Source organism: Pyricularia grisea, assembly GCF_004355905.1.
Source record: "Pyricularia grisea strain NI907 chromosome Unknown Pyricularia_grisea_NI907_Scaffold_2, whole genome shotgun sequence".
Lineage (NCBI taxonomy): Eukaryota > Fungi > Ascomycota > Sordariomycetes > Magnaporthales > Pyriculariaceae > Pyricularia > Pyricularia grisea.
In genome coordinates this window covers 2,832,434-2,855,664 of record NW_022156717.1, presented here as the reverse complement: position 1 = coordinate 2,855,664, position 23,231 = coordinate 2,832,434, and the positions used below count along the sequence as shown (strand labels likewise).

Genomic DNA, 23,231 nt, shown 5'->3' with positions numbered 1-23,231 from the left:
GCTCAATGGGTCCGTCTGGACGCCGCGACAGATTCGATGGCGGATGATGATCTGTTGGACAAGGTGCATAACCTGAGCGACATAGAGCTTGCCGTCTTGCTCTGTCTTATAAGCCGGGAGCACTGCTTGATCAGCACCCCGTCGGAAGCTTTGAACGATCTGGTTGGCGAACTTCACTTGGTAAGGACTTTCAACTGCGATGTGATGCTTATTTGGACAGACAAACCATAGCATAAATATTTTTGTCTATCACGTCGACGCAGTTCGTTGACCCCAATCCAGATTGCAACCCGCACTTTTGGCCTCACCTGCGTCACCGTAGACTGCCACGCCAACACCACCCTCGAAGACTTTGCAACCTCGGTCCTCCTTCCTACGCCTTCTTCGCCATATGTGCGACCGGGCTCGACGTCGCCTCTCCAGACACGGGGCAATGATTCGTACTTTCAGTCCCAGTCGGTGACCACGCCGCCCCTCCTACGCGGCGGCGGCCTGCAACCCCCGCGCTCGCCCCTGATTTCGTCGAGTTCTTCTGGTGCATACAACGCCACCGGAACCAGCACCAGCGCCCTGCCCGGGCCCGGTGCAATCGCCAACGTCGTTCTGGCCAGGAACCTGGACCGCGCACCGTCGGCCGTGCAGGCCCAGGCCCTTGAGCTGCTGCGGACGCGACGCATATTCACCCGCACCACGGTCCAGACAGCCCCGAGACCGTTTTTTCTGATTGCGGTGGTGGGGGCCGATTCTGGTGGCCAGGCTCGCGTCAACCCCCACCTCAACGACCTGCTGTACATGGCGCACTGGCATGATCCGGAGGACGGCTTCGTGAACCTGGAGGAAATGCGAGCTGCCGAGGACACTGCCACGGAGCCGGCGTTTTCTGATGCTGTAGGTTGCCCTATATCTGTCTCCTCACTGCATATCTTCTGGACTGACATGAATACCACTCTTCGTTTAGGATGTGAGCACGTTGGCCAAAGCCACGCAGGATGTCCAGTTTGACATTGAAGTGGTACGCTATCAAATGAATATCGTATCCTTTCTGCGAATTCACCGCGCTGTGGATGGCGGCATTACCCCCATGGCTACTAAGCACTTCGAACGACTGATCAAGTGTCTGGCTCCGCTCCATGGACTCGACTTTGTCACACCTTCTCTGGTTGCCATGGCAGCCAAAAAGGTCTATCTGCACCGCATCAAGATGGTAGAAGCATCAGCGGAGCGCAGCATGCAATGGGGGAGCGATTTGGCAGCCGTGAAAGCCGTGCTGGAGGATATTGGCCCTGAAGACGTCATCGAAGATGTAATTGCAATGGTTACGCCGCCGGTATAAACCAGTTTACCGTATTGTTTAATTTCCATGGAAAAAAATATTAGTCGACAGCATTGGAAGGGGCTTGTTCGCGTGGATTAAAACAAACTGCTTGAAATTAATGAAGAAACATTCCACATTTCCATCTTCTGATATGTAAGATAATCTAGAACTTCCTTTTTCGCCATCATCCCGGGCGTTCTACCTGTGTGCCCCTGTAATAGTAACGAGTTGAATGGTGTCCGGTCTGTGGCACGGTTATTCTACACATCTGTCAATTCCCAATGCCGCATCCAGATTCATGGCCCGCTTGGGGTTCCGTAGTTTCGTGATATTTGCGGGCATTCAAGCCCATGCCGATATAAGTGAAGGTTTGAGGGCGTGATCATTCAGAAATTTCGTTGAAACCGCTCAGTGGACTTCGGCAATCTTGCAGGTCCATCCGGATCCCGTGGCGAGCAATGGAAGACTTTTTTTTTGTTGATGTATTGTTAGCAAAAATCCAATGAAAAAGACAAAAACAAAATATGAAAGAACAAAACATACCTAGCTCCCAGGCACCAGCCAAGCTCATTGCCCTTGATCTTCTTGGCGACCTTGACCTCACGGTCAATGGGCATCTCGTATCCGGTGTGGACGAGGGCGAGCATGAAGTTGAGGTCGAGGCAGTACTCGGGGCGACCCTCGAGCTCCTCGAGGGCGCCCTTGACGCCCGAGAAGACGCCCCAGGACTCCTTGCCGCCGCAGACCTGCTCGGCGAGGTCGCGCATCTCCTTGAGCGAGAAGGACTCGGGCATGCCGAGGGCCTCGGCGCGGTCGGTAAAGTAGGACAGGAAGTACATGTCCTCCTTGGCAAAGGTCTTTGCGATGGAGGGCTGGTGGACGCCGTTGAAGGAGCAAGGGGCGAGCTTGCACTCGGCGTCCTTCTTGAGAATCTTCTCGGCCAGGGCACGGCACTGGGCGGGCGCTCCGGACTTGGGCCCCGTCATGTTGATCTCCATCTCCTTGCCGAGCGGGTGGCCTTCGCCAAACTTGACCTTGATGGTCTTGGCCATGCCGGCGCCGAAGCAGGGGTTGACGACGGGGGCGTTGAGCCACGACTTGTCGCCCTTCTTGGACGAGTAGATCTCGTCGATCAGGGCCTTGAAGATGGCCTCGCGGGCGCTCATCAGGCCGTAGCCCAGGTGGCTGTGCTGGTAGAGCTCGAACTTGCGGCCGCCAAACTGCAGCTCGTACTTGTGGTCGCCCTCGGCCAGCTTGGCGGGCATGCCGCCGTTGGGGGCGTCCTTGAAGGTCGGCTCGAAGACGATCTGTGTGGAGCCGCCACCGAGGTCGAGGACGGCGGCCGTCTCGCTCTTGTCGGGGCCGCCGATCTTGCCGAGCAGGTAGTTGACGGTGACCCAGGCATAGATGGCCTCATCCTTGCCGTCCATGATAGAGACGCCAGACTGGTCGGCCACCACCGGGAAGGGGTAGTCGTTCTCGAGGTGGCGGCGGACGGCCTCGAGGATCTTGCCGCTCTTGACGTCGCCGAGCAGGCGCAGACCCGCCGTGGCTTTGACGGCGACCGGAGTGCAGGATCGGAGCTTCTCGGGGACCTCCTTCACAGCCGCTTCCATGAGAGGGTCGAGCGACTTTGCGGCAGCCTCGGGGTCATCGGGGTAGGCGCTCAGGCCGCTGCCGCCCTCGCGCTTCTCGGTCTGCTTGAAGAGCTCGTTCTCGAGCTCTGGGGCGGCGCCGCAGTTGTTGAACTTGTAGACGTGGATGCGCGAGCCGGTGCTGCCGGCGTCGATCATGAGAACATATTGGACGATGGGCTTGTCCTTGGAGAAGGATCGAGTGCACTTGTCGGTGCCATAAGAGGCGTCGGCGGGGGCCTGTCCTGAATTGGGGCTAGTAGCTGAGGGAACTATCGAGCAAGTGTCAAGATGACGACGTTAGTTTAGCATCCTGAAAAGGATTATCACGGCTACCTGTCATCGCATCGTTATCGCATTCATGGTTTGCCCAAGCGTCGTATACAGCCATGAACGCACAGGCCAGAAGAACCCGATTGAAGCAATTGGTTTTTTGGTGGTATTTTTTTTTATTAAAAAAAAAAAAAAAAAAAAGAATAGTAAGCGCTGAGCGACAACAGACGTACCTCCACTCTTGTACAGGTCAACTCCTCCCGAGGGTGACAGGAAGAAGAAAAGAAACAAAATGACGACCAGAACGGCGATGGTCTTGAACCACCGAGTCTGCCTAGCCTGCGACATGGCCTCGGTGATCTTCTCGAAAAGGCCGACCTCTCGCTGGTTGGCCTCGTAACGTGCGCGTTTCTCGTATGGGTCGCGGGCGACTTTGTTGTTTGTCGGCAGCGATACCGATGTTCTCCTCATTCCTGCTGTTTTATATGAGGGCGTTGAGGATGCGAAACCGGACGGTACGCATGCCCCAACTTTTCAGTAGACGTGTTTTATAAATTTTAGGGTTGCGAGGCTGAGAGTTTAAGGGAGGGACTTTGTCTTGGGACCAGAGTGACACTAGACAAGACGCGGCCAGGTTCCACGGGGTACAGGGCGAATTACAACAAATATGGAAGTAATAAAAGCAAAAAGAATGGTACGAAATTGCTTCTTTAACGCCGCATCAGATGTAGAAAGGGGTTCACCGACAAGGTCTTGATCTTCAAAGAAAAAGAGCTTGTAAACCACTTTGCTGGAGGGAAATGAAATCAAATCCTTATTGACAATTGTTCCCAATCTTTAGTACGTTTCTAGGCCCTCTGTACATCTTCGCCATAGGCTTCGCCTGCAAGGGAAAAAAATAAATAAAAAGGATCCCAGTCGTCATTTGCCCCTGATGGAAAATGGAGCCCGGATTGGTTTATGAGCCAATGGTTCTCCTTGCTAAACGTAACAGCGGGGTGGCAGATGGGGGTTATAGGGCCAATAGGCAAGCGTCAGCCACGAGCCTCAATTTGACCCTTGACTTGAGCTTACTGGTTAGTATTGTTGCCTTATTTAACTGCAGCAGCCCACTGGAATGAGCCACAGCTGGAGGGAACAGTCTACTGCAGGCATTCACTCCATTTTAATGGCAGCTCAAGCTTGACACACCAGGATCTCCAAGTTTTATCCTGCGACTTTGCCAAGCTAAAAGCCTGCTTGCTGTATTTTATTATATACTTTTGAAGGTTCTACCCAGTACATACAAATGTGCCCACTTTCCTCCGACGTTCCTTGATGAACAACTAACTACCTAACTACCCGACTTCTTAAACCAAATCGATTGGCTGAATTTTGCGCACCGACACGCGACGCTTGGGCGCCCTCTGAAGACCACAAGACCTGCCACTGTATATGGCGAAAACGCAGGACCCGGATAAGTTCGGACCTCCAAGTCTGAGCGTGACCGGCAAGAAGCCCCAGGAACTTACAATTCATGACCACGCTATCCACACCCGTCCTTCCCGGCCTATGCGAGTAAGACTACTATCTCGGTTTAAGTTGCATATAAGTAATTACACTTTGACCTGGGGAATTGACAAGGCGACGATCTTTTGCGAGCATGACATTTCTTCCCCAATGTTCCTACCTTAGCATGAACTTCCCCCACTTGTCTGGCACCTCGTCCCTTCTTTCCAGAATCCAAGCTCAGTTCGACAAAGCCGCGGAGGCTCAGGCTATTTGGCTTTCAGTGCGTGCAGTAGGTGCAATATGACCACCAGCCAAGAGTGAAAAGACAACAGATGGGGTTGGGTTCCATTAGCACCTCTGGGCACTGGCGGTGGAGGATTAATACATGTCGCTCTTACTTCTTCTTAAGTAGGTATATTATCTCCTGCAAGGCATTATTACATATGTAGGTAGATGTCTGCTGCCAGTTGATATTCTTTCTCTATCCTGGACAAGGTATCTCTACCTTGGTTTGAGACGGACGATCATCAGACTGAACACAGCGCACACGAATAAAGACTTTCTCAAGTTGATACCTTGCTCTTGGAAATTACAATTTTTACAGCTCAGAACTCATCATTATTGACGCCAAATACTCGAGACAACCTTGATCAGCTTGATACAAAAAGTCTCGAAGCACACGGAAACTCTGTACAACCGAGACAAGGGGCCACAGGTACACATAAACACACGCAGACCATACTTCCGAACAAGATGTTATCGTCATATCACACCTCGATAGCAACGACGGCAACACAGGGCGGGCTACTCCTGCTCGCAATGCTCCTTTTCATGATGCCATCAATAGCTGTCGCCTATCCAACAACCACGTCTTACATGTGGCCACACGTCTGCCAGCCAACACGCTTCGATGAGTTCCTTGCCGTCAGCAAGTCCACCGGCAAACCTGTCTCGCTGGGGCCTAAAGGATTCTATATTCACTTTGGCAACTCGCGATGCCTTTTTCTGAGGGCTGAAACACCCGGACAGGAGGACAAATATACGTACTACCAGCAAGCACTTGTGGCCGGATCACGTTGAGCTTTGAGGATGATGTTTGGTTTTGGGTTAAATGCAAGAGCTACATTCTTTGTCATTTTGATTTGGGCGTTGGAAACCGGGAATCATCAGCTGGGTCAAATTTGAACGTTTATATTATCATCGCATCATTCATATCAAGAGAGTTGGACACATTATGCCAAAACTTGAATAGGACTTTGGATTCATGGAGTGGTTGGAATAGTGGGTACGATTCTGGTATTCAATCTGGTTAACGGGCGGAGTGAATCGGGTCAAACTGCAACTCACATTATGTGGGTTCTGAAGGCAGTGAAAGATGCCTTTTTGTTACGAAATTCAAAGGACAGCTTGTGATGTTAATGGATTCTTTTTAACATTGACGAATCCGGACGCTTATCAACCATTTGTCCCGTGTGCAGTTGTTCCATTTCTATATGGTTCTCTCCGACGCACACCTTCTAGTTTAGGTAGAGGCGGGATTGCGTGGCGATCAAATGACAGATTGATGCCTTCAAATCATAATTGGTCTCTCTCTCTCTCACAGCGACGTACTTAATCTGACTCTCTTCTGATGCAAAACCTACGATTCTCGCATGTAATTATACTCTTTCCCCAATTCAACGCATTTCCCGATTATTTCTCCTGGCTACAAGGATATTCCAGTGCTTCAAATTCGTTTGAAAATTAAACCCATCCAAGAGTAGGGGCTTAGGTACCTAGGTACCTACCTAGTTACCAAGCTACGAGGTAGCCCACCACCTAGGTAGGTAGGTTGCAAGCTTGCCTGGGCAGTGAGAGACAGAAAATCGCATTTCACATCAACAACGCCACGCATATCCAGCATCTTCACAATGGATGTCCATCTTTTAATTTATGATCTCTCAAGGGGCATGGCACGGCAAATGTCGGCCGGCCTGCTCGGCTTCCAATTGGACGCCATTTACCACACATCAATCCAGCTCAACGGCCTAGAATACGTCTATGACGGCGGCATCGTCGCCATCCGGCCGGGGTCGTCACACCTCGGCCAGCCGCTGGAAAAGCAGCTACTAGGACAGACTCACCTCCCGATGGATGTCATCGAGACCTACCTTGACTCGATGCGCTCCATCTACACAGCCGAGGCCTACGACCTCTGGAAGCACAACTGCAACAACTTCTCTAACGACTTTGCCACCTTCCTACTGGGCCACGGCATCCCAGACAAGATTCTGAACATGCCCTCAGAGGTCCTTGAGTCCCCACTCGGCCGCATGCTGATGCCCGCACTCGACCAGCAGGTCCGGGCAAACAGGCAGCAGAACGGCGGTGGCATGCTCGGCATCGGGCAGAACGGGAGCAGCGGTGCTGCACAACATGCAAGCTCACAGCCCCGAACACCCAACCACCGAGTCCGCCAGGTTTCAACCCTCAGAGATCTGGATTCCCTACTTACACAAGCCCGAAGCTCATGTGCCGTCGTCTTTTTCACGTCTGCCACTTGCCCGCCATGCAAGATGCTGTACCCAATATACGAGGAGCTAGCCGAAGAGGTGGGCGACAAAGGCTTCGTCATCAAGACGGATATATCCGTAGCTCGAGATGTCGCTGCTAGGTATTCAATCACCGCCACACCTACTTTTATCACTTTTCTCAAGGGCGAGCAGGAAAACAGGTGGATGGGTGCCGACGCCGGCGCGCTCAGGGGCAACGTCCGCCTGCTCGTCCAGATGGCGTGGCCGCCGCACCCGCACCAGGGCCTCCGGCTGCCGACGATAGCAAAGACTGACCCCAAGCCCGTACTCTTTACCAAGGCGCCACCCCTACCGAAACTCACGGCAAAGATGGGAGACAAGGTTGCCAAGGATCCTGCCGTGCAGGGCGTTATTGGCTTCATCATGGGGAGGAACTCGGACGGTGCCGCACAGGCACACCTGCCAGACGTGTCGGCATTCTCGTCTTTCCTCGAGAGGTCGGCCAAGACTTTGGAACCGGAAGTGCTCTTCCCCCTAGTGGACGTGTTTCGCTGCGCACTGATCGACCCGAGATTCAGCGGCTGCTTCGCCGAAGAAAAAGACCACAAGACCGTTGTCGCGCTGCTAAGCCACGTCAACGAGCTGCCTTCCTGCCCATACGCACTCAGGCTCGTCACCCTCCAAGCGACCGCCAATCTGTTCTCCAGCTCGCTCTACTGGGACCCGATTCTGCGGCACGACGCGCTCAGGTCCCAGGTGATCCGGTTAGTGTCGTCCAGCTTCCTCGACGAGGCCCATTCGAGCGTGCGCGTAGCGGCAGCCTCGGTTCTCTTTAATGTTGCCGTGGTCAACGGCAAGGCGCGAAGGAAAGGGGCATCGGCACCGGGTTCCGCTAGCACCAGCAGCGCCGGTGACGTCCTACCCGACGAGGACCAGGTCGAGGTGGCAGCTTCTCTGGTGGAAGCCATCTCCCAGGAGAACGAGTCCAAGGAGGGCCTAGAGGGCATGCTCCTGGCGCTGGGGCATTTGATTTACTGTCTGCCACTAGACGGTGAGCTGGCGGACCTGATAAAGACGCTGGATGCTAGGGGGACGGTGCTGGGTAAGAAGGAGAGTTTCAAGGACATGCCGCTCATTGACGAGATTGGTTCGGTGCTGTTGGGAAGTCTCAAATAATTAGATAGATATTTCTAGAACTTCCATAGACTAATGAAGGTTTTTTTTTTTTACAAGGTATTCTTTATTCGCTGCCACCCGCAATACATCGATTATCACAGCATCCAGGATACTAACATCCATTGAGTTTAAGTAGTGAATAGATCCCTCGCATATTAACCTGTGCTCTCTCTCAGCTCCGGATAATAAAAGGGTTAATTGAAAAAAATAAAAAAAGTAACAAACAAGAAAGGTATCAACGGTATGATGTTTGTCAGAGTGACCAATATCGAATCCTTTTTGAAATACACCCATAAAGATGTTTATAGACAGACCCATTTTGTCCGACTTGTACTTGTATGCATGCTTCACTGCATATTTGAATCTCATTGGAGCCCTCATCCAAACAAACCAACTACCCACTAACAACGCTCAGGTAGTGCTCATTGGTGACAGAATCTCAGCTTCTTGGGCACGTCATCTATGTACGTATTATTCACATGGCGGAAGACGGCCCGGCGGTCCCCAAGTAGTGGTCGAGTGGCGAGTTCCGACGTTTACCCGACCTTCAACCGGACCAAAGGCAGCAAAACAGCTCTTGGCAAACATGGATATGATGCATGGTTATATCTTCCATGTGAGTCCTGCAAATCTCCGTGTTAGAGTTGAACGTTTTGGCGGTCGGGTTCAAGTCCTTCGTAGTCAATAGATCGACCATTCATCAAACACCTGATGTCTACATGCACGGAGACCGCTACAATATCCGTGGCCAGGCCATATACGGCTGCGTCGCCCCCTGCTGCACATTTGCAGCAGCACACATCGTCGGACAGCATAGAGCTCCAACCGACTGCACACCATCGAAGGCAGCAGAAGCAAACCAGCGAGCAGGATGCGGCATCTCCCGATAGAGCGGCAGAGACGCCTCAGGACCCGCCGTCGGCCAAGGTTCCATATGCCAAGCTCATCGGATGCGGGTTTTCATTCTTTTTCTCGGGCGTCAATGACGGCACACTCGGTCCTCTGATCCCATACATCCAAAATACCTTTTCCATAGGCACCGGCGAGATAGCCATCATGTGCGTAGCCAACCCACTATGACCTAACCCCCTCGCATCACATTTGTGAGGCCAAACGGGAACGTCATACTAACAAAAACCCAAACCATACCCAAACTCTTCCAACCGCGCATAGATACGCAACCTCATTCTTGGGATGGTTCCTCGCCGCGCTCATAAACCCCTTCCTGACGGACCAGTCCCGACACGCGACGCTCGGCCGGGTCCTGGTAGTGGGCGCGGCGCTGCAGCTGGCGGCACAGGTCCTGCGCAGCATCCCCGTGCCGCAGCTGTCGCTGCCGCTCTATGCCATCAGCTTCTTCGTGCAGACGCTCGGCATGGCGCTGCAGGACGCCCACAGCAACACCTTTGTCAGCTCGGCAAACCTGGCCCACCGTTGGCTGGGCTTCATCCACGCGTCGTACGCTGCCGGTACCCTGCTCGGCCCGCCCATCGCCACCGCCATAGCATCGAGGGGAGCCACGGCTACTAGTTCTGTTACGGCTGACCAAACTACCGGCGACCACTGGACGCGCGTCTACTTCGTGCTGCTCGGGCTTGGCGTGCTCAACCTTGTCGCTGTGGTCGTCGGCTTCTCCGATACCATCTGGAAGCGGCAACGGGTCATGACTCCCGGCGCCGACGGTAGGCATGCCGAGGAAGATGGTAGCACGATGCAGACCAGCCAGTCAAAGGCGGCGATGAAGGACATGCGAGACCTCTTCTCTCTGCGTTCATTCTGGACGATTAGTCTTTTCTACTTTTTTGAGCTCGGAGCCTGGATGACGGCTGCAGGTGCGTCCTCTCCTCCCGCAACCCCCCGAGGATTGACAAACAGAAAGAGTTCGGCTTTTTACATGGCTTCTTTCTTTTCCTTTGCTAACTCAACGGCAGGCTGGGTGGTAGAGTATCTTGTTAGGGTGCGGTCCGGAGAGCTCTCCAGGATGGGTTACGTCCCTACGGGATGGAACGGTGGTATTCTCCTGGGCCGCATCCTGCTGGCAGAGCCCACGTTTCGCCTCGGTGAGCGGCGCATGCTGTTGATCTACAGCGCCATTTGTACGGCCTTGCAGCTCGTCTTTTGGCTGGTTCCAAACATTATCGCCAGTGCCACGGCCCTTAGTATCATGGGCTTCTTCTTCGGACCCTTCTTTGCCACTGTGAGTCAAGCTTGATCGGCAGAGTTGTGACATCTTTCCCAGACGACAAGCGGAATTGACGTTCGTGTTTAAAATTGTAGGGTGTCTCCGTAGGCTCAAAGCTTCTTCCTCGGAAAGTACGATCCCAAGGTCTAAGTGAGTATCCAAGCAGGCTTCGGTTGATGCAATCACAAGGTTTCTCATTGTCCCCCAAACTAACCGAACCCTTACATCTCACCCACCCACGTCAAGGCCTCATATTCGTCGTAGCTCAGGCAGGCGCCTCTCTATTCCCATCGCTGACGGGCATCATTGTAAGAGAGCCATTGCTGAAACATGCTGTCCCTGCTCCTATTGTCCAAGGAGAGAAAAAGATAGAGACCGATTGAGAATTGATGACGTCAAATATCCAAAGGCAACGAGGGTTGGTGTGCAGGTCTTGCAGCCCATAGTCCTCTCACTCATCGTTGCTGGCGGTATTTGTTGGTGGCTTGTACCCAAGGGTCCGACAGATTCAATCCGTGCATAGATAGTATAACAAAACAGTGTATGTTGAGACTTATGATGAATTGGTGGTGTCATTGGGAACCAAAAAGCGGGGGTGTGGTGCAGCCAGGCACCAGGTAGGTAGGCAGTTACCCGGGTAGCCTTCCTTACCAGCAAAAAGCCTCTAGCTAAGTCTAGTTCGGCCTGCCTGTAAAGGCTACTTGTTTTGTTGATTCCTGAGCTGTCAATTCGGTCATTTGCTACGAAACCTGCCTGTATGACTGCGGCAACGAGACGAGGACGCTTGACAAGAGAAAGACACACCGGTTCATAAAGAGGATTTTTTCGGCCACAGTGCGTGAATCAAGAATGGATCACATTGTAACGGTAGGCGTCTGTTACCTCGACACGATTCTTAGGTTAGTTTGTCACTGGAATCTCCAGAGCAGTTTGCTCTTCGCAATGCCGGCTCGCTGAGGGAAATGTTGATGCTCATGTAAATCTTTTCGCATGGACACAGCGTTCCTAATTTCCCCGAGGAGGACTCCAAGCTGCGAGCCACAAATGTCCAGGTTCGTCGGGGCGGCAACGGCGCCAACACGCTGGAAGTCCTCCAGCAGCTCCTGCCACGATGCGGAGATCACCAAGGCCAAAGTCGTCCAAGTCTGCATCTCATGACGCCTCTGCCGGACTTAGAGTCTCCTGAAACGGCGCAGGTTGTCGACTCGTTCGGCACCGATAGTCCTATTGACCTGAGTCTCTGCTTGCATCGGAAGGGGATCCAAAAGGCCGCGAGCAGCTACATACTCCGCAGCAATGCGACTGGGTCAAGGACTATTGTCAATCACAACCCGCTGTCCGAGATGGAGGCGGATGAGTTCTTGCGGGCAGCAGAAACCTGGTTCTCAAGAATGCAAGCCGAGCCGAGCAGGACGTGGTGGCACTTCGAGGTGAGTCAAGCGCGCACTTCCAGCGCAGAATATCCCCATGGTCGGATGAATGCATCAAATGGCCCCTCAATCTCAATCTGCGTTTGTTGTTGTTGTTGTTGTTGTCTTTTTGGCCATGGGAGCGTGCAAACACATGTAGAAGAGAAGAAAAAGATGCACACGCCTCCCTAGCTCCCCCACATACGTATAGAGAGACAGCTGCATGCACGATGCAGCAGCACGTCTGTTGCTGACAATGTCGCCCAAACGCCCCTCCTGCGTGTTGTGGCGTGCGTGCGTGGTTGGTCTAGGGTAGAATACCGAAAACTACGTCGGAGTGTATCCGCCACCTGCGCCGACTCTGGCCTTCCGTTAGGGTCAGTGTCGAGTGCGAGAAGCCTGGGAGGGAAGGGCTGGATGAGCTCGCACGTCAGGCCGATTTCGTGTTTTACTCCCACAGCTGGGCTGAGGCAAGTCAAATGAGATGCCTCCCTTCAACTTTCATCATTGCGAGTTGATCACATGCACCTGTACGATAAGCGTTGAGGGTGGAAGCGAACCAGGAGTGGCAGCAGGTGTAAGGCTCGGGGCGTCCAGACCCCAAGACTACAAGCCTTGCCACAGTAAGCTTGCCATGTTCGCTTCTGCCGATAACCAAGACTCTAACCAACCATGCGCATCTTTTTTTATTGTTTTCAGGCGAAAGGGTACCAGAGTCCTGATGAATGCCTGAGGCGAGAGGCGCCTCGTACTGCGTAAGTCGAGAAGAAACCCTGCAGCGCTTTGTGGCAGAGTACCTTCCTAGTCTTGGTTTGCAGCCGACGTTTTGACAATATTACCGTTTCTATGATGCGACAGATCACACGTCTTTGTCACCTGGGGCGGGCACGGCGCATCGGCCATGGCAATAAAAGGCCAAGACGAGTACCACCATTGCACTGTGAGGGATGTGCATGTTGACAACGGGAATGACGATATCCGTGTAGTGGAGTAAGACTTTCCCGCCAGCCATCCATCCTACTTATCAATGACTGAGCAGTGAGTAGCTGCGGGCGAAACGAGGGATTAACTAGCCTTTGTGTGATGTGTGCAGCACTGTTGGAGCCGGTGACACCTTCATAGCGGGGATCTTGTTTGGATTTGCATGCCACCCTGACGACTGGGACTTGCCGCGCAAGTTGCGATTCGCTGTGCGACTGGCCACTCAAAAGGTCCAAAAGGATGGTTTCGGCGGTCTGACGGCACCGGGTAACGACGACTTGCCTTCCTGAGCGGGGGGCCAACCGGGACGAGAAAAGCCCCCATATCCGAGTCATATCATGCAATGTTATCAAGTTCAACTTTTTTTTGCCTAAAAAGTCGTTTTAAGGGATCTTGTTTGCTTTGTTTTCTTTTTTTAGTCGACCCATGCAGTAGCGTTCGACTTTGCGATATGCAAGTGTGCTAAGGGAGAAAGCAATCCCCATCTTACATAGAATGGCCCAACAAAGATGGTTGGTCATGCAGATACTGGTCAGGCTCCTTGAAGTGGCGCCCCGAGGGTCTGTCCGCATATACGTACTGTAGTCAGGGCCGCCCCTGACAGTCTGGCCAGTTAAGTAATGGATATAGTAGCGCATAACAAGTTCTGGACTGTGCCCTGAAAGCATAACTCTCACACACCCTTGAGTGGCGGTGAGCTGATCAAATTGGTAAGGCTAACAGCCTCTTCTTGAGCGTACAAGTTGAACGTTGGCCCGCTTAATTTACGACGTAGTCGTTCGCATGTACAGTGCCGCAGTGACGCTTAGTTTCGGGATTAGATTTTCCCTCCCCAAAGCATGGGGCTAAGGTAGTCAAGTAGTCAAGAGGAGACTTGAAGGTTGCAAGAATGGATATAATGTATTACTGAGCTTTCTGCATTGAGGTAAACCTGTCAGCGTACCATGTGAATTTGCAGGGCCGTAGCCTAGACGCCACTTCCTACGAGTGCTTGAAGCACCATAGTCCACTGCTAAGCGTCGTATGACTGTGCTAGCTATGTAGTGACAAGGACCCGGCCCTGATTCAGACGCCAAACTTGTAATGTGGTGTGCAGGCAGCAGAAGAGTGAGCGCTTGTGTAATACGGATTATACAGTACGGCACTGTATGTGGGTGTATATTCTAGGTGTTGGCTATTAAAAGTGTCGCAGTCTTGTCAAAAGCCCATGGATCAGCTGAATGCTAGTTGCAGGTATACTGCGTACAGACGGCCCGTAGTAATCTACAGGTTCTCCGTGGTTGATTGTCTGTGACTAGGTAGACGGCACGGACCCCTGAGGAGCACTCTTTGTATACTAAAATCGGTAGGAGGTAGCCAAAAGCCAAGGCAATTTCGGCGTTGGCAGATAAAAAAAAAAAAAAAAGGGCCCCAGCCAAAAGTGGAACATGATTGAATGGCCTTGGGTGGGTGACATGCTGTGCTTGGAGCGCTGCGGGTGAAACATGCTGGCTGCATATTGTCACCATAGGTCAGACCCGACCAGGTTGCTTTTTACTACACACGCGCTGAATCCTGGAGGAAGAGGGGGGCTTGGGGGTACGTCGCGGTGATCGGGTCAGTGGCAAGCGTATTTAGGAGCGGATCAACGCAATGCCTTTGAAAAGCAAGATCGCTGCCAATAATTACTGGGGTGGCAAGCTGTAGCCGCCACGAATGCAATCCAACCTTGACGAGCCTCGACTGAGACGAGTGCCAGCTTTGGCGGAGAACGGTTTCCCCATGACAATATGTGGTACGTACGTATTTAGGGATGGTTGAGTGAATGTATCGTCACCTGGCTCTGACTTCTCCGGTAAAGGTGCGAAGAGATGATCCATGACAACCCGATGGAGACAGGCCTGTCTGAAGTCCATCAGACAATGCAAAGAAAGAAAGAAAAATGTGGCCCCAACCAGACAATCTTCGGATGGATGCTGCAGGCGGCTGAAGTTGCACTGATGATGCTGGAGCTGGCAAAAGTTTAGCCTTTGCGTCTTGTTTTGTTTGCTTCGCAGCAGTAGTCTGCGTCGTATTATTGCTTTGGTTGAGGAGTCACTGCTGGCGGTGTGTCTGTCGTATCTGTCATAGTGGGTGTGGAGCGGGGCTTTTTTTTTTTTTTTGCGGGTGGGAAAGCGAAGGGGCAAAGCAAGGAGACTTGGTCCGCCTCCTCGAAACGGAAATGAAGAGACTTGATCGACTATGTGCCCCGGCGCATGGTTGACTTTCAAGTTTAGTGTACTAGGTAGGTTTCTGGGCGTCGCCCTGAATTGCCTATTTAGCGGTCGGTGCCTGTGTGCCTGTGGCCCGGTTACTGCGGGATCAATCCGCTCGCAGGGAAGTGCCCGCGCTACTGGCTGCCAGGGCTTCCAACCTAACTTGCAGCATGGGGAGGGGGAAGGCTTGCCGGCGCGGTCGACGACACGGCCGACGGCCAACCAAGGTAGGTAAGCAAGGTAGGTAAGAACTTCGCAAGGTTGGGTACTGTACGTATGTGCTGCATTACCTTGCGGCCTAATTAACCTACTCCAAAAAAAAGATGATCACACAGCCTGCCGCCTGTGACGGACTGCCGCTTTACAGTATTACTGTATCGCCGTTGTGGAGTCTTAGGGGTGTGATTTTATGCTGCGTCTTTGTCGAAAAAAAAAAAGTGTGACTGCTCGCAGGATTGAATCAGATGATTCCGTCGCAACACAAACAGTGACTATTTCGAGGGAGCTCGGTCGGACGCAACCATGACCATGAGAGAATTTTTGTTGTTGTTGTTGTTTGGCGATCACCGGTCTGCGCAGGAGGAGTGTGTGGAGGAGACTGACGAAGGGTGGAGCGGGGGGCAATCTAGCCAGGGACGACCAAATTTGCGAGCATTACGCAGTACTGGACACATTCCGCAAGCCCGCAGGACGGTCCACCATGCTATTAGTAGCACTTACCTACCAATTGCCGCTTGGATTTAGTACCACAGCGGTCGGAGCAAGGTGGAAGACGAATCAGACGACCGAGACAAAAATGACTGGGGTGTGGAAGACTTGAGCCAGTGGTACGTACCGTTAAGGTAGGTAGGTACAGAGTAGGTGATGCTCAGGGTTGAAGGGTTGAATGAAGGATGGAGAAAACTAGGTAAAGTTCTTGTGCATGCAATCTTGGTGGCTGAGTGACATTTGTCTCCTTGGTTCCTTGCCTCGCTAGCCAAAGGGTACCGGTCGGACCCCACCTCGGCCAATCAAAGTCAAAATTTGCATGCGTGCTTGCCCCGCTCATATTGCTGCTACCAGTAGTGGTAGAAGGCTTGCTCTCACAAGTCAGAATGGAGGCTGGGGCTAGAAACGCCACTCAAAACGTCGCTCAAATTGATATTTTGATCAAAAAGTCGGCCGATCGGTCCCTGCCCTGGCCGAATGGATACCGCCTAGTAGTACGGAGACCGCGTTACGGCGATAAGTCAGCGTGCAGATGGATGTGGTCATATTTTTAAACATGGACGCAATGTACTGTACTCCATAATAGCCAAGGTACGTACCCATGGAGCAAGGAGATGCAATGAACCTCGCGTCGAATGGTCTTCTAACGGGTCGCCAAGACCCTCAAGTTTGGGTGTTGTCGCCCCCAATCTCAAACTTTACGCATTCCATAGTAACCTTCGGCAGTTTTAACCATGGAAGGTATATGAGAATGGAATTGCCTAGACATGCGAACAGTACCCCTTTTACTGTGTTCTTGGTGATGCTATCGGCTATCATGTGTATCTATCTCATCGTTCTTGAAGAGAAAAAAAAAGTGGCCTACGATAGAAAATCTTTGCTTAGATTGGCCCAACATGGCCCTGGAACGCATCACAGTATATTATATTTGAACACTGGACAGAGTTGTGAAAGCATAGTTTCAAAAGTGCAACTTGGTTCTTGTTGTTAAGGTGGTCTTGTCCCGTAATTTGCACACTTTTCAGCCATCCACACACTTTAAGCTTACGCTCGTTCCACGGTCTGCCCATGTTTAACATTATTTTGCGTGCATTTCTCAGGCCGAGTAAGTAATTCCGCGGTGATTTCCAGGCAGGCTTTGGCATAGAGGAATTAGAAAAAAACTTTGAGGATCATCATCTCTTCGAATTTCTCACTGCAGAAATGGGTGAGCCCACTCAAGCCACTGCAAGTTAAAGCAGATGCCCTCATTTAACTTCCAAGTCATTTATAGCCTGGGCAATAAAGATGCCGCGCAGTGCAACATCGGGAGAAACCCAGTCAGCAACCAGGCAAAGTCGCGCATTTCAGGGGAGGGGGGTCCTGCGCGGACAATTGAACCGTGGATGGTGAAGGAGAAAAAAAAAAAAAAAAAAAAAAAAAAAAACGAGGCACCGAAATTTGATGCTCCGAAGGCAAAAGCGAGGGGTATGCCTTGCGATCCGTCATGCATCGCATTGCATCCCACCCCAGAACCGAGCCACTGCTACAATTTCACGTCAGCCAACCCCGTATTTTTGTACTATACCGTATTTGTTTGCCAATCCCGAGTCGACATGATTGCCTGGTATAGAAAAGGGTCAAACTTGAAAATAAAAACCTATTGTTGGACAATGCTGGCTGTTTTTTGCCAAGCCTTCCGGAAACACTCTCCCACTGGCGAGGCACATGCCTGAAGCGTCACTACTTCGTACAATAATATGACATGTACTATGTCAATCTGTATACGACGTAGCATACCCAGTCTTGCCAGCGAGCAGCTATGGTACAGTGGTATCCGTGTTTGTGCACGGTAATTTTAGTCGACCATTGAAACTTTTACTCGCCAGGGCAATAGACCGGGATCTAATTCACTACTCCCGACCAACTCGATACTGGTACAGTGGAGCAAAAGACTCCATGAGGCTGCCTTGGGTATACTCCGTAGCTACGTACCTACCCTACTCAAAACTATATTGGTGGGACTAATAACGCATAAGTAGTAGGTGAACTTGATACGGAGTACAATAGTCGGCAAGTCGGATAAATAATAATGGAAGTTTTGTGGTGGGTCGTTCTGCTAGTCACTTGCATGGTAAGATGCTACAATAGATTGTATGGATACGTGTGAGTATTTTGGATGGGTCTTTCTCGAAACCCCATCTTTTTTTTTTTCTCTCTCTCTCTCGCTGTCTCTCTGAGCAATAGTGTTAGTTCGTTCCCGGAGTAAATTGGGCGGCTCACCGCCATAGCAAACATGTCCGCCCACCCAGGTCTGGGCCTGATGCTATTGTTCATTCTGCATAAAATAGCTCGGTGCGTACGGAGTACCTAGTGGGAGAATATTTTGGTATTGTTACCAAAATTTACAAGACTTTGTAAGAGTCATACGTACTACGCATTGCTTGTAGGCATCTATCCGATGCTAAAGTCCGACAACCAAAGGGTAACATAAAAAGAGGCAAAACTAACGCGGGTACGAGTTACTAGGTACATACCTAATGGCAGCGTTGGGAGATGGGATGGCTGCTTGAGCTGAAAAAGAACATTTTATAGGTGGTAAGAGTTAAAACAGCCGATCACTGACAATCCAAAGATTGGATTTCCTTTTTCAGTTTTAGCCGTTCGTGGCGGGCAGATGTCTGGCTTGGAGGGCGTGTAGGTTTGATTTTGGAACTGGATGCCAAAAGGCTTCTTCATCAAAACACGGGCACTCGGTGAGGTCAGTGGAGGTGTGGGTTTAAAATGATTCAAACCTCGACCCACGCAGACAGGGCGCCTTTTGGATTGATCCCTCCTTTTCAACCGTGACTTTAATTGTGGGCACGTACCACGTAATACCCTACAAAGCAAGCACTTCACCAGTCGCTATACTCGGTACGTACTAAGGGTAGAGCGGCGGTGTTTCTGCTGTACCCAGACTCAACCATTTGAATCGCATTTGTGGCACAAGCCATTTTTGGATCGCACCAATCAATGGAACCCAAGCCAAGTGGACCGGGCTTGCAAGGAACGTTCCGCAGAACAGTAGCTAGCAGCTGAAGTGAAAAAAGGAGCTAGAATTGCCCATGTCTTGACATGCCACAATCTTGACGCACCAACCGCAATCTCTGCTGTCGCTCCCCACCCAGCCGGGTTTTGTACCCAAGTTCGCTTCGAGTTTGGGCGGTTCTGTGTTCCGCGGTCAATCGGTTCAAAACCCTTTAACTAGTACCGTGTGTATTGTATTTGCAAAGCATGCGTCCCATGGCCAAGAATAGCGACTACTCAGCATGAGAAACCAGCCAGTTTGTGCCTAGCAGTTAACTTAACAAGGGGTCGTCCTTGTGCCATCCGGCCGACACGCCCGCGTGCGTTATATTCGAGGCGCAACCAACCAAACATGACCAGCTATTTTACGGCGGATGGTCTCTGATGAGCTCCCGCCATTTCGATTAAATGCGCCGAGATCAATTTTGCTGATCTCTCGTCAACGAAGCATGTAAGGTAATATTGCTCAAAGAATATTCAAATACCTAGAGCATGGGACAGGCGGCTAGGACTCCCATATCTGTTTGGTCGTATCTCATGCCTGTCATATTCTTACTCCTTGCGGTAGTCCTCGAGTCGTCCTGCAGTGAAGAGATCGTCGGTATTGTCGAGCGATACATACGCTATAATTAATACCGCAATGAGAAAGTGGGTGTTTTTGTTGGGTGGGTAGGTAGGTAGGCATTTGCAGTAGTTGCGAATCGACACGTCAGGACATCACAGGAAAGGGTAACCTCGGTTGGGTTTATCGAACTGCTGATCCGCCGTTTCGTGCTTTTCGTTCATCAGCAACAAGGGAGTCCGGATCATCACAAACCAAGACAAGGCAGACTGGTACAAAAATTTGTTGTGTTGTCAGGTACTGTACTTGACAAAGCGGGGGATGCTGTGTTGCGACGTGGTCACCCCCTTTTTTTTCTTCTTTTTTTTCCTTTTTTTTATTATTATCCCATGGTCGATATTGCTTGCCTTTTTGGCGTTGCGGCGGCACATTGGGCAGGAAAGCGGACAAGCGGACCAGTCAAGCTGGCGGATCAATTTCATCAAGGACTGAATGACTGACTGACTGACTGACTGGCAGGGCCCTCGAACGGATGGACTGGTACTTTGCATCGGTAAATGCTGCAGTAAACAACTGGGTCGGCCTACGAGGATTTTGGTGGTGTTGGTGGTGGAATGTTCAGTCAGCTTCGCGATTTCGGCTGTACCAATTGGGATGGGGCGATGGGAGGTGGCTCCCGACCCGGCGTGGAAAGCCCGCCCCAGAAGGCTGTGGGTAACATGATCCTGGTCCCGAGAATCCAGCACAAGAACCCTACCACTACTCGTGCTTCTGTTCTATCCATACATTACTACGTAAAGGGTGGGTGTGAACGTAGGGTCGTTTTCCCTTATTGTTGTCGACGTAGCGAGTCGAGCCGCCCAACCGAGCGAATTCTGGTAGCTTGTGTCGATAGAACGACCCCTCCTTGACTGGATCTCATCAGCCATAATGACACCCCACTCATTCATCTTGACCCTGCCATTAATGGTTTTGAACTACATAGCGAACAAGCCATGCCCTCAGGACTGGGCCGTCGGAGGTCAGTGCCACGACCTGCATCCATCTGCATCGCCTCGCATGGGTGGATGGATTGATTTGATGGGGAAAATGTGATTGGATGTAAACAGGGGTTAGCCTCCACAAACCGAGCATGGAAGTTTCCATTTCGCGGAGCTTTGAATAATGCTTACCGCTGTAATGAAGACCAGGTACCTGCTCAAAATCTAGTTGTATGTGGTAGTATGTATGTACATCAGTGGGTTAAACTATGGATGTTTTTACCATGTGTTTGGTATAGACAAAACACTATTGTATTGCATTGCGGGGCCAGATTTGCCGACTCATCTACGGAATGTAAGCGTAGGGAGTGAAGCCATAAGAGTAGGTAGGCATTAGCCGGACTGTGGTCCATAAGGCAGCGATTTGTACAAACCTTTAATGGAATACAAATCTGAATGAACATCATAATATGATAAGAAGTCCGCACGCAAGGCAACCCGGGCCCGGATCTTGCAAATGAAGGTACCCAGTTGGGAAGTCGTCCGGTGCACATTTTTGATCGGGACAATACGAGGAAACAATAACTTGACGAAGATGCCGTGTCTGACGATGATGGAACATTTCGATCAGGACACCTGCTTAAACTGATGGCTGCGGGGTTAGGTCTGCCCTGGTCTGCAAGAGCGCGTGCATGACAGGGTTGGCTCATGTACAGTTGGATCCCGTCCTTTCTTTTTCTTCTTTTTTTTTGGACAAGGATTAACTTCTTGACAAACACATGCCGAAAGAGGAGCTGAGCGCCGGTTTCTGTTTCGCGCGTTGGCCCACGCATTTTGATTTGTGTCTACCCCTCTTACGCTACCCAGCAATTGCTAGAAAGTACAGTAGTAGCGCCGCATGTACCGAAAACCCATGCCGTACTGACCAAAAGGCTCCAATCAAAAAACCATTTACAAAAAAAAAAAGAAATCACTCCACCTCATTAATCAACCATCAACTGGAACCCCCACACCCCCAAGCGCACTCGTGCAACCTTCGCCTCACGACACAGACACACAACCTGGCAAGCACTGACAGCAACAAGCAGCAGGTTGACTCTGAAAACCCGGTGAACACAGGGGTCTACGCATGGCGTGGAGGGAAAAAAAAAAAAAAAAGGGATTGGCAAGGTCAACCGGTTTGGTCTTTGGCTCATGGACCAAGATGGCTCACCAATCGCTGTAAGCAAAGCCACCTCGCGCGTAACTTCGTTCCATAGTGCAGGGCGAGCGTGCAGATCAGCGAAAAGGCTCGCCGACGCCCTTGGGCTAGAACGAGCAAGACTCAAATAGGGTGTGAATGCAGCCTGGTTATGTATCCCGTATGCAAAAGAAAGAAACAAAAAATGACAAAAACAAAGGGCATCAACCTTGACAATTCATTAGGCTACACATTTCCATTCCATCCTAGGTAGATCCCGTCCGTCCTCCCCCTGGTAAGCCGTACTGTTAGGTTAGCACGCACAGAGACAAATTAGTTCCCTTTAACGGAGCCACCATCTCACCTGACAGAGTGCAAACTTCCTACTCGGTACTCCTTAAAACCAGATGTAATGAATGATGCAGGGTGATATCCGTTTGTCCCCTACGCACCTATAGAGCGCACTGACCCAGTCACAGCCTTGCTAGTCGCTAGCGTCTGGCCTGGCTTTCCAAGTACCTGTCTCCATGCTAACCTCCACTACTGTTAATTACCTTGCTAAGTAAGGTTGCAGATCAAAGTAAGGGAAGCCTGGACATGTTCATTTGACTGGACCGTCGACCCTCTTCGCTGATTTGGGTCAAGTTTCTGTACCTACGTTGGGGGCACGAAAGCTGTCGCTACGTCGCAGCGCTAAAAAAGCGACCTGCTAGGCCTGCGGTTATTTGCTCATGCCAGACCTTGGTAGCAGCACAAATGCTAGCGTTCTCATAGTGGTATCGTAACCGACCGACCCACGCAACACCGGCCTGACCTGGCTGCAGCTCGGTGACTAGGTACGCAATAGTAATAATAGTGCCGACGATGTGCCTTTTTGCGCGAAATCTGTCGTATCTTGGGTACTACACAAAAGAGTTACAGTACGTAAAGTACCGTAAAGCAAAGCCAAGCCGATTTTAGGGACATGGGGCCAATCAAAGCAACCCAACGCAATTTGTGGGGATTTTGTTTTTTATGTTATTTTGGAACAAACAGGTAATTACCTTACCTACAACATCCCAAGTACTGTCCGTATTGTACAGTATGCACGGAATGAGGTGCCTAGAGATGAGCCTCGCGTCCTTTGTCACACTGCCCACGCAGTATTACTACGAAGGAACAACCGCTTAGCATCTCAAGTGCAGCTTGCCTGGTGCAGGGAGTCAGGCAGTTAGGCAATCTTTTTTTTTTTAAATAGAAATTTGCTGCGCACCATCATCCTGTTTACCCACAAAATCCGAATGCATCCATGTCTTTCCCTGCTTGACACGCAGCCCAGCAACTGTGGAGATAGACCGGGATGGAGGGACTTGTTCTCCAGACCAGGCGGCGGGCAAACACTGCCCTGCGCGTGGCCCCTGCCCCGGCAGCCCCCTTGGCTCCCCGTGTGCTAGCTTGGCTTGTCGAACCGCCCGACGGTTTTAGGCCCATTTATCACACGCATCCACACAAACACAGCACGCACACCTTCTTCTTCTTCCATCTCTTTTTTTTTTTTTTTTTTTT

The 23,231-nt window shown here is 51.3% G+C and overlaps 6 protein-coding genes across 6 annotated transcripts in view; 4 read left to right on the top strand and 2 right to left on the bottom strand.

Annotated features, from left to right (window-relative positions):
- Positions 1-36: 36 nt before the first annotated feature.
- Positions 37-1,333, top strand: PgNI_03426 (uncharacterized protein; the record flags this gene model as incomplete). The annotated part of the gene is made up of 3 exons (XM_031123481.1): positions 37-180; positions 283-888; positions 959-1,333. 3 exons carry the CDS (start codon positions 37-39, stop codon positions 1,331-1,333), a joined length of 1,125 nt encoding a protein of 374 aa, XP_030985109.1.
- A 390-nt stretch (positions 1,334-1,723) lies between these two features.
- PgNI_03425 (uncharacterized protein) lies at positions 1,724-3,693 on the bottom strand (the record flags this gene model as incomplete). The annotated part of the gene is made up of 3 exons (XM_031123480.1): positions 1,724-1,781; positions 1,859-3,221; positions 3,456-3,693. 3 exons carry the CDS (start codon positions 3,691-3,693, stop codon positions 1,724-1,726), a joined length of 1,659 nt encoding a protein of 552 aa, XP_030985108.1.
- Positions 3,694-5,466: 1,773 nt separating this feature from the next.
- PgNI_03424 (uncharacterized protein) lies at positions 5,467-5,793 on the top strand (the record flags this gene model as incomplete). The annotated part of the gene is made up of 1 exon (XM_031123479.1): positions 5,467-5,793. One exon carries the CDS (start codon positions 5,467-5,469, stop codon positions 5,791-5,793), a length of 327 nt encoding a protein of 108 aa, XP_030985107.1.
- A 567-nt stretch (positions 5,794-6,360) lies between these two features.
- PgNI_03423 (uncharacterized protein) lies at positions 6,361-13,756 on the top strand. The gene is made up of 7 exons (XM_031123478.1): positions 6,361-10,234; positions 10,334-10,599; positions 10,680-10,734; positions 10,831-12,616; positions 12,693-12,748; positions 12,852-12,983; positions 13,087-13,756. The coding sequence occupies exons 6-7, from the start codon at positions 12,895-12,897 to the stop codon at positions 13,262-13,264; spliced, it is 267 nt and encodes an 88-aa protein (XP_030985114.1). The 5' UTR covers positions 6,361-10,234; positions 10,334-10,599; positions 10,680-10,734; positions 10,831-12,616; positions 12,693-12,748; positions 12,852-12,894; the 3' UTR covers positions 13,265-13,756.
- Positions 13,757-20,140: 6,384 nt separating this feature from the next.
- On the top strand, positions 20,141-20,437 carry PgNI_03422 (uncharacterized protein; the record flags this gene model as incomplete). The annotated part of the gene is made up of 1 exon (XM_031123477.1): positions 20,141-20,437. The coding sequence occupies one exon, from the start codon at positions 20,141-20,143 to the stop codon at positions 20,435-20,437; it is 297 nt and encodes a 98-aa protein (XP_030985113.1).
- Positions 20,438-23,159: 2,722 nt separating this feature from the next.
- Positions 23,160-23,231, bottom strand: part of PgNI_03421 (uncharacterized protein) — a gene marked incomplete at both ends in the record, with an annotated part of 487 nt that continues 415 nt past the window's right edge. The window contains one exon of the mRNA XM_031123476.1: positions 23,160-23,231. This exon is cut by the window's right edge and continues 74 nt beyond it. Within this exon, the coding sequence (XP_030985112.1) occupies positions 23,160-23,231 (72 nt within the window).

Bases quoted from the DNA above. Each gene is read 5' to 3' on its own strand.
- PgNI_03423 (XM_031123478.1), top strand. From the start codon at position 12,895: ATGGCAATAAAAGGCCAAGACGAGTACCACCATTGCACTGTGAGGGAT. The intron at 12,984-13,086 runs GTAAGACTTTCC...TGATGTGTGCAG, and splicing joins GACGATATCCGTGTAGTGGA to CACTGTTGGAGCCGGTGACA.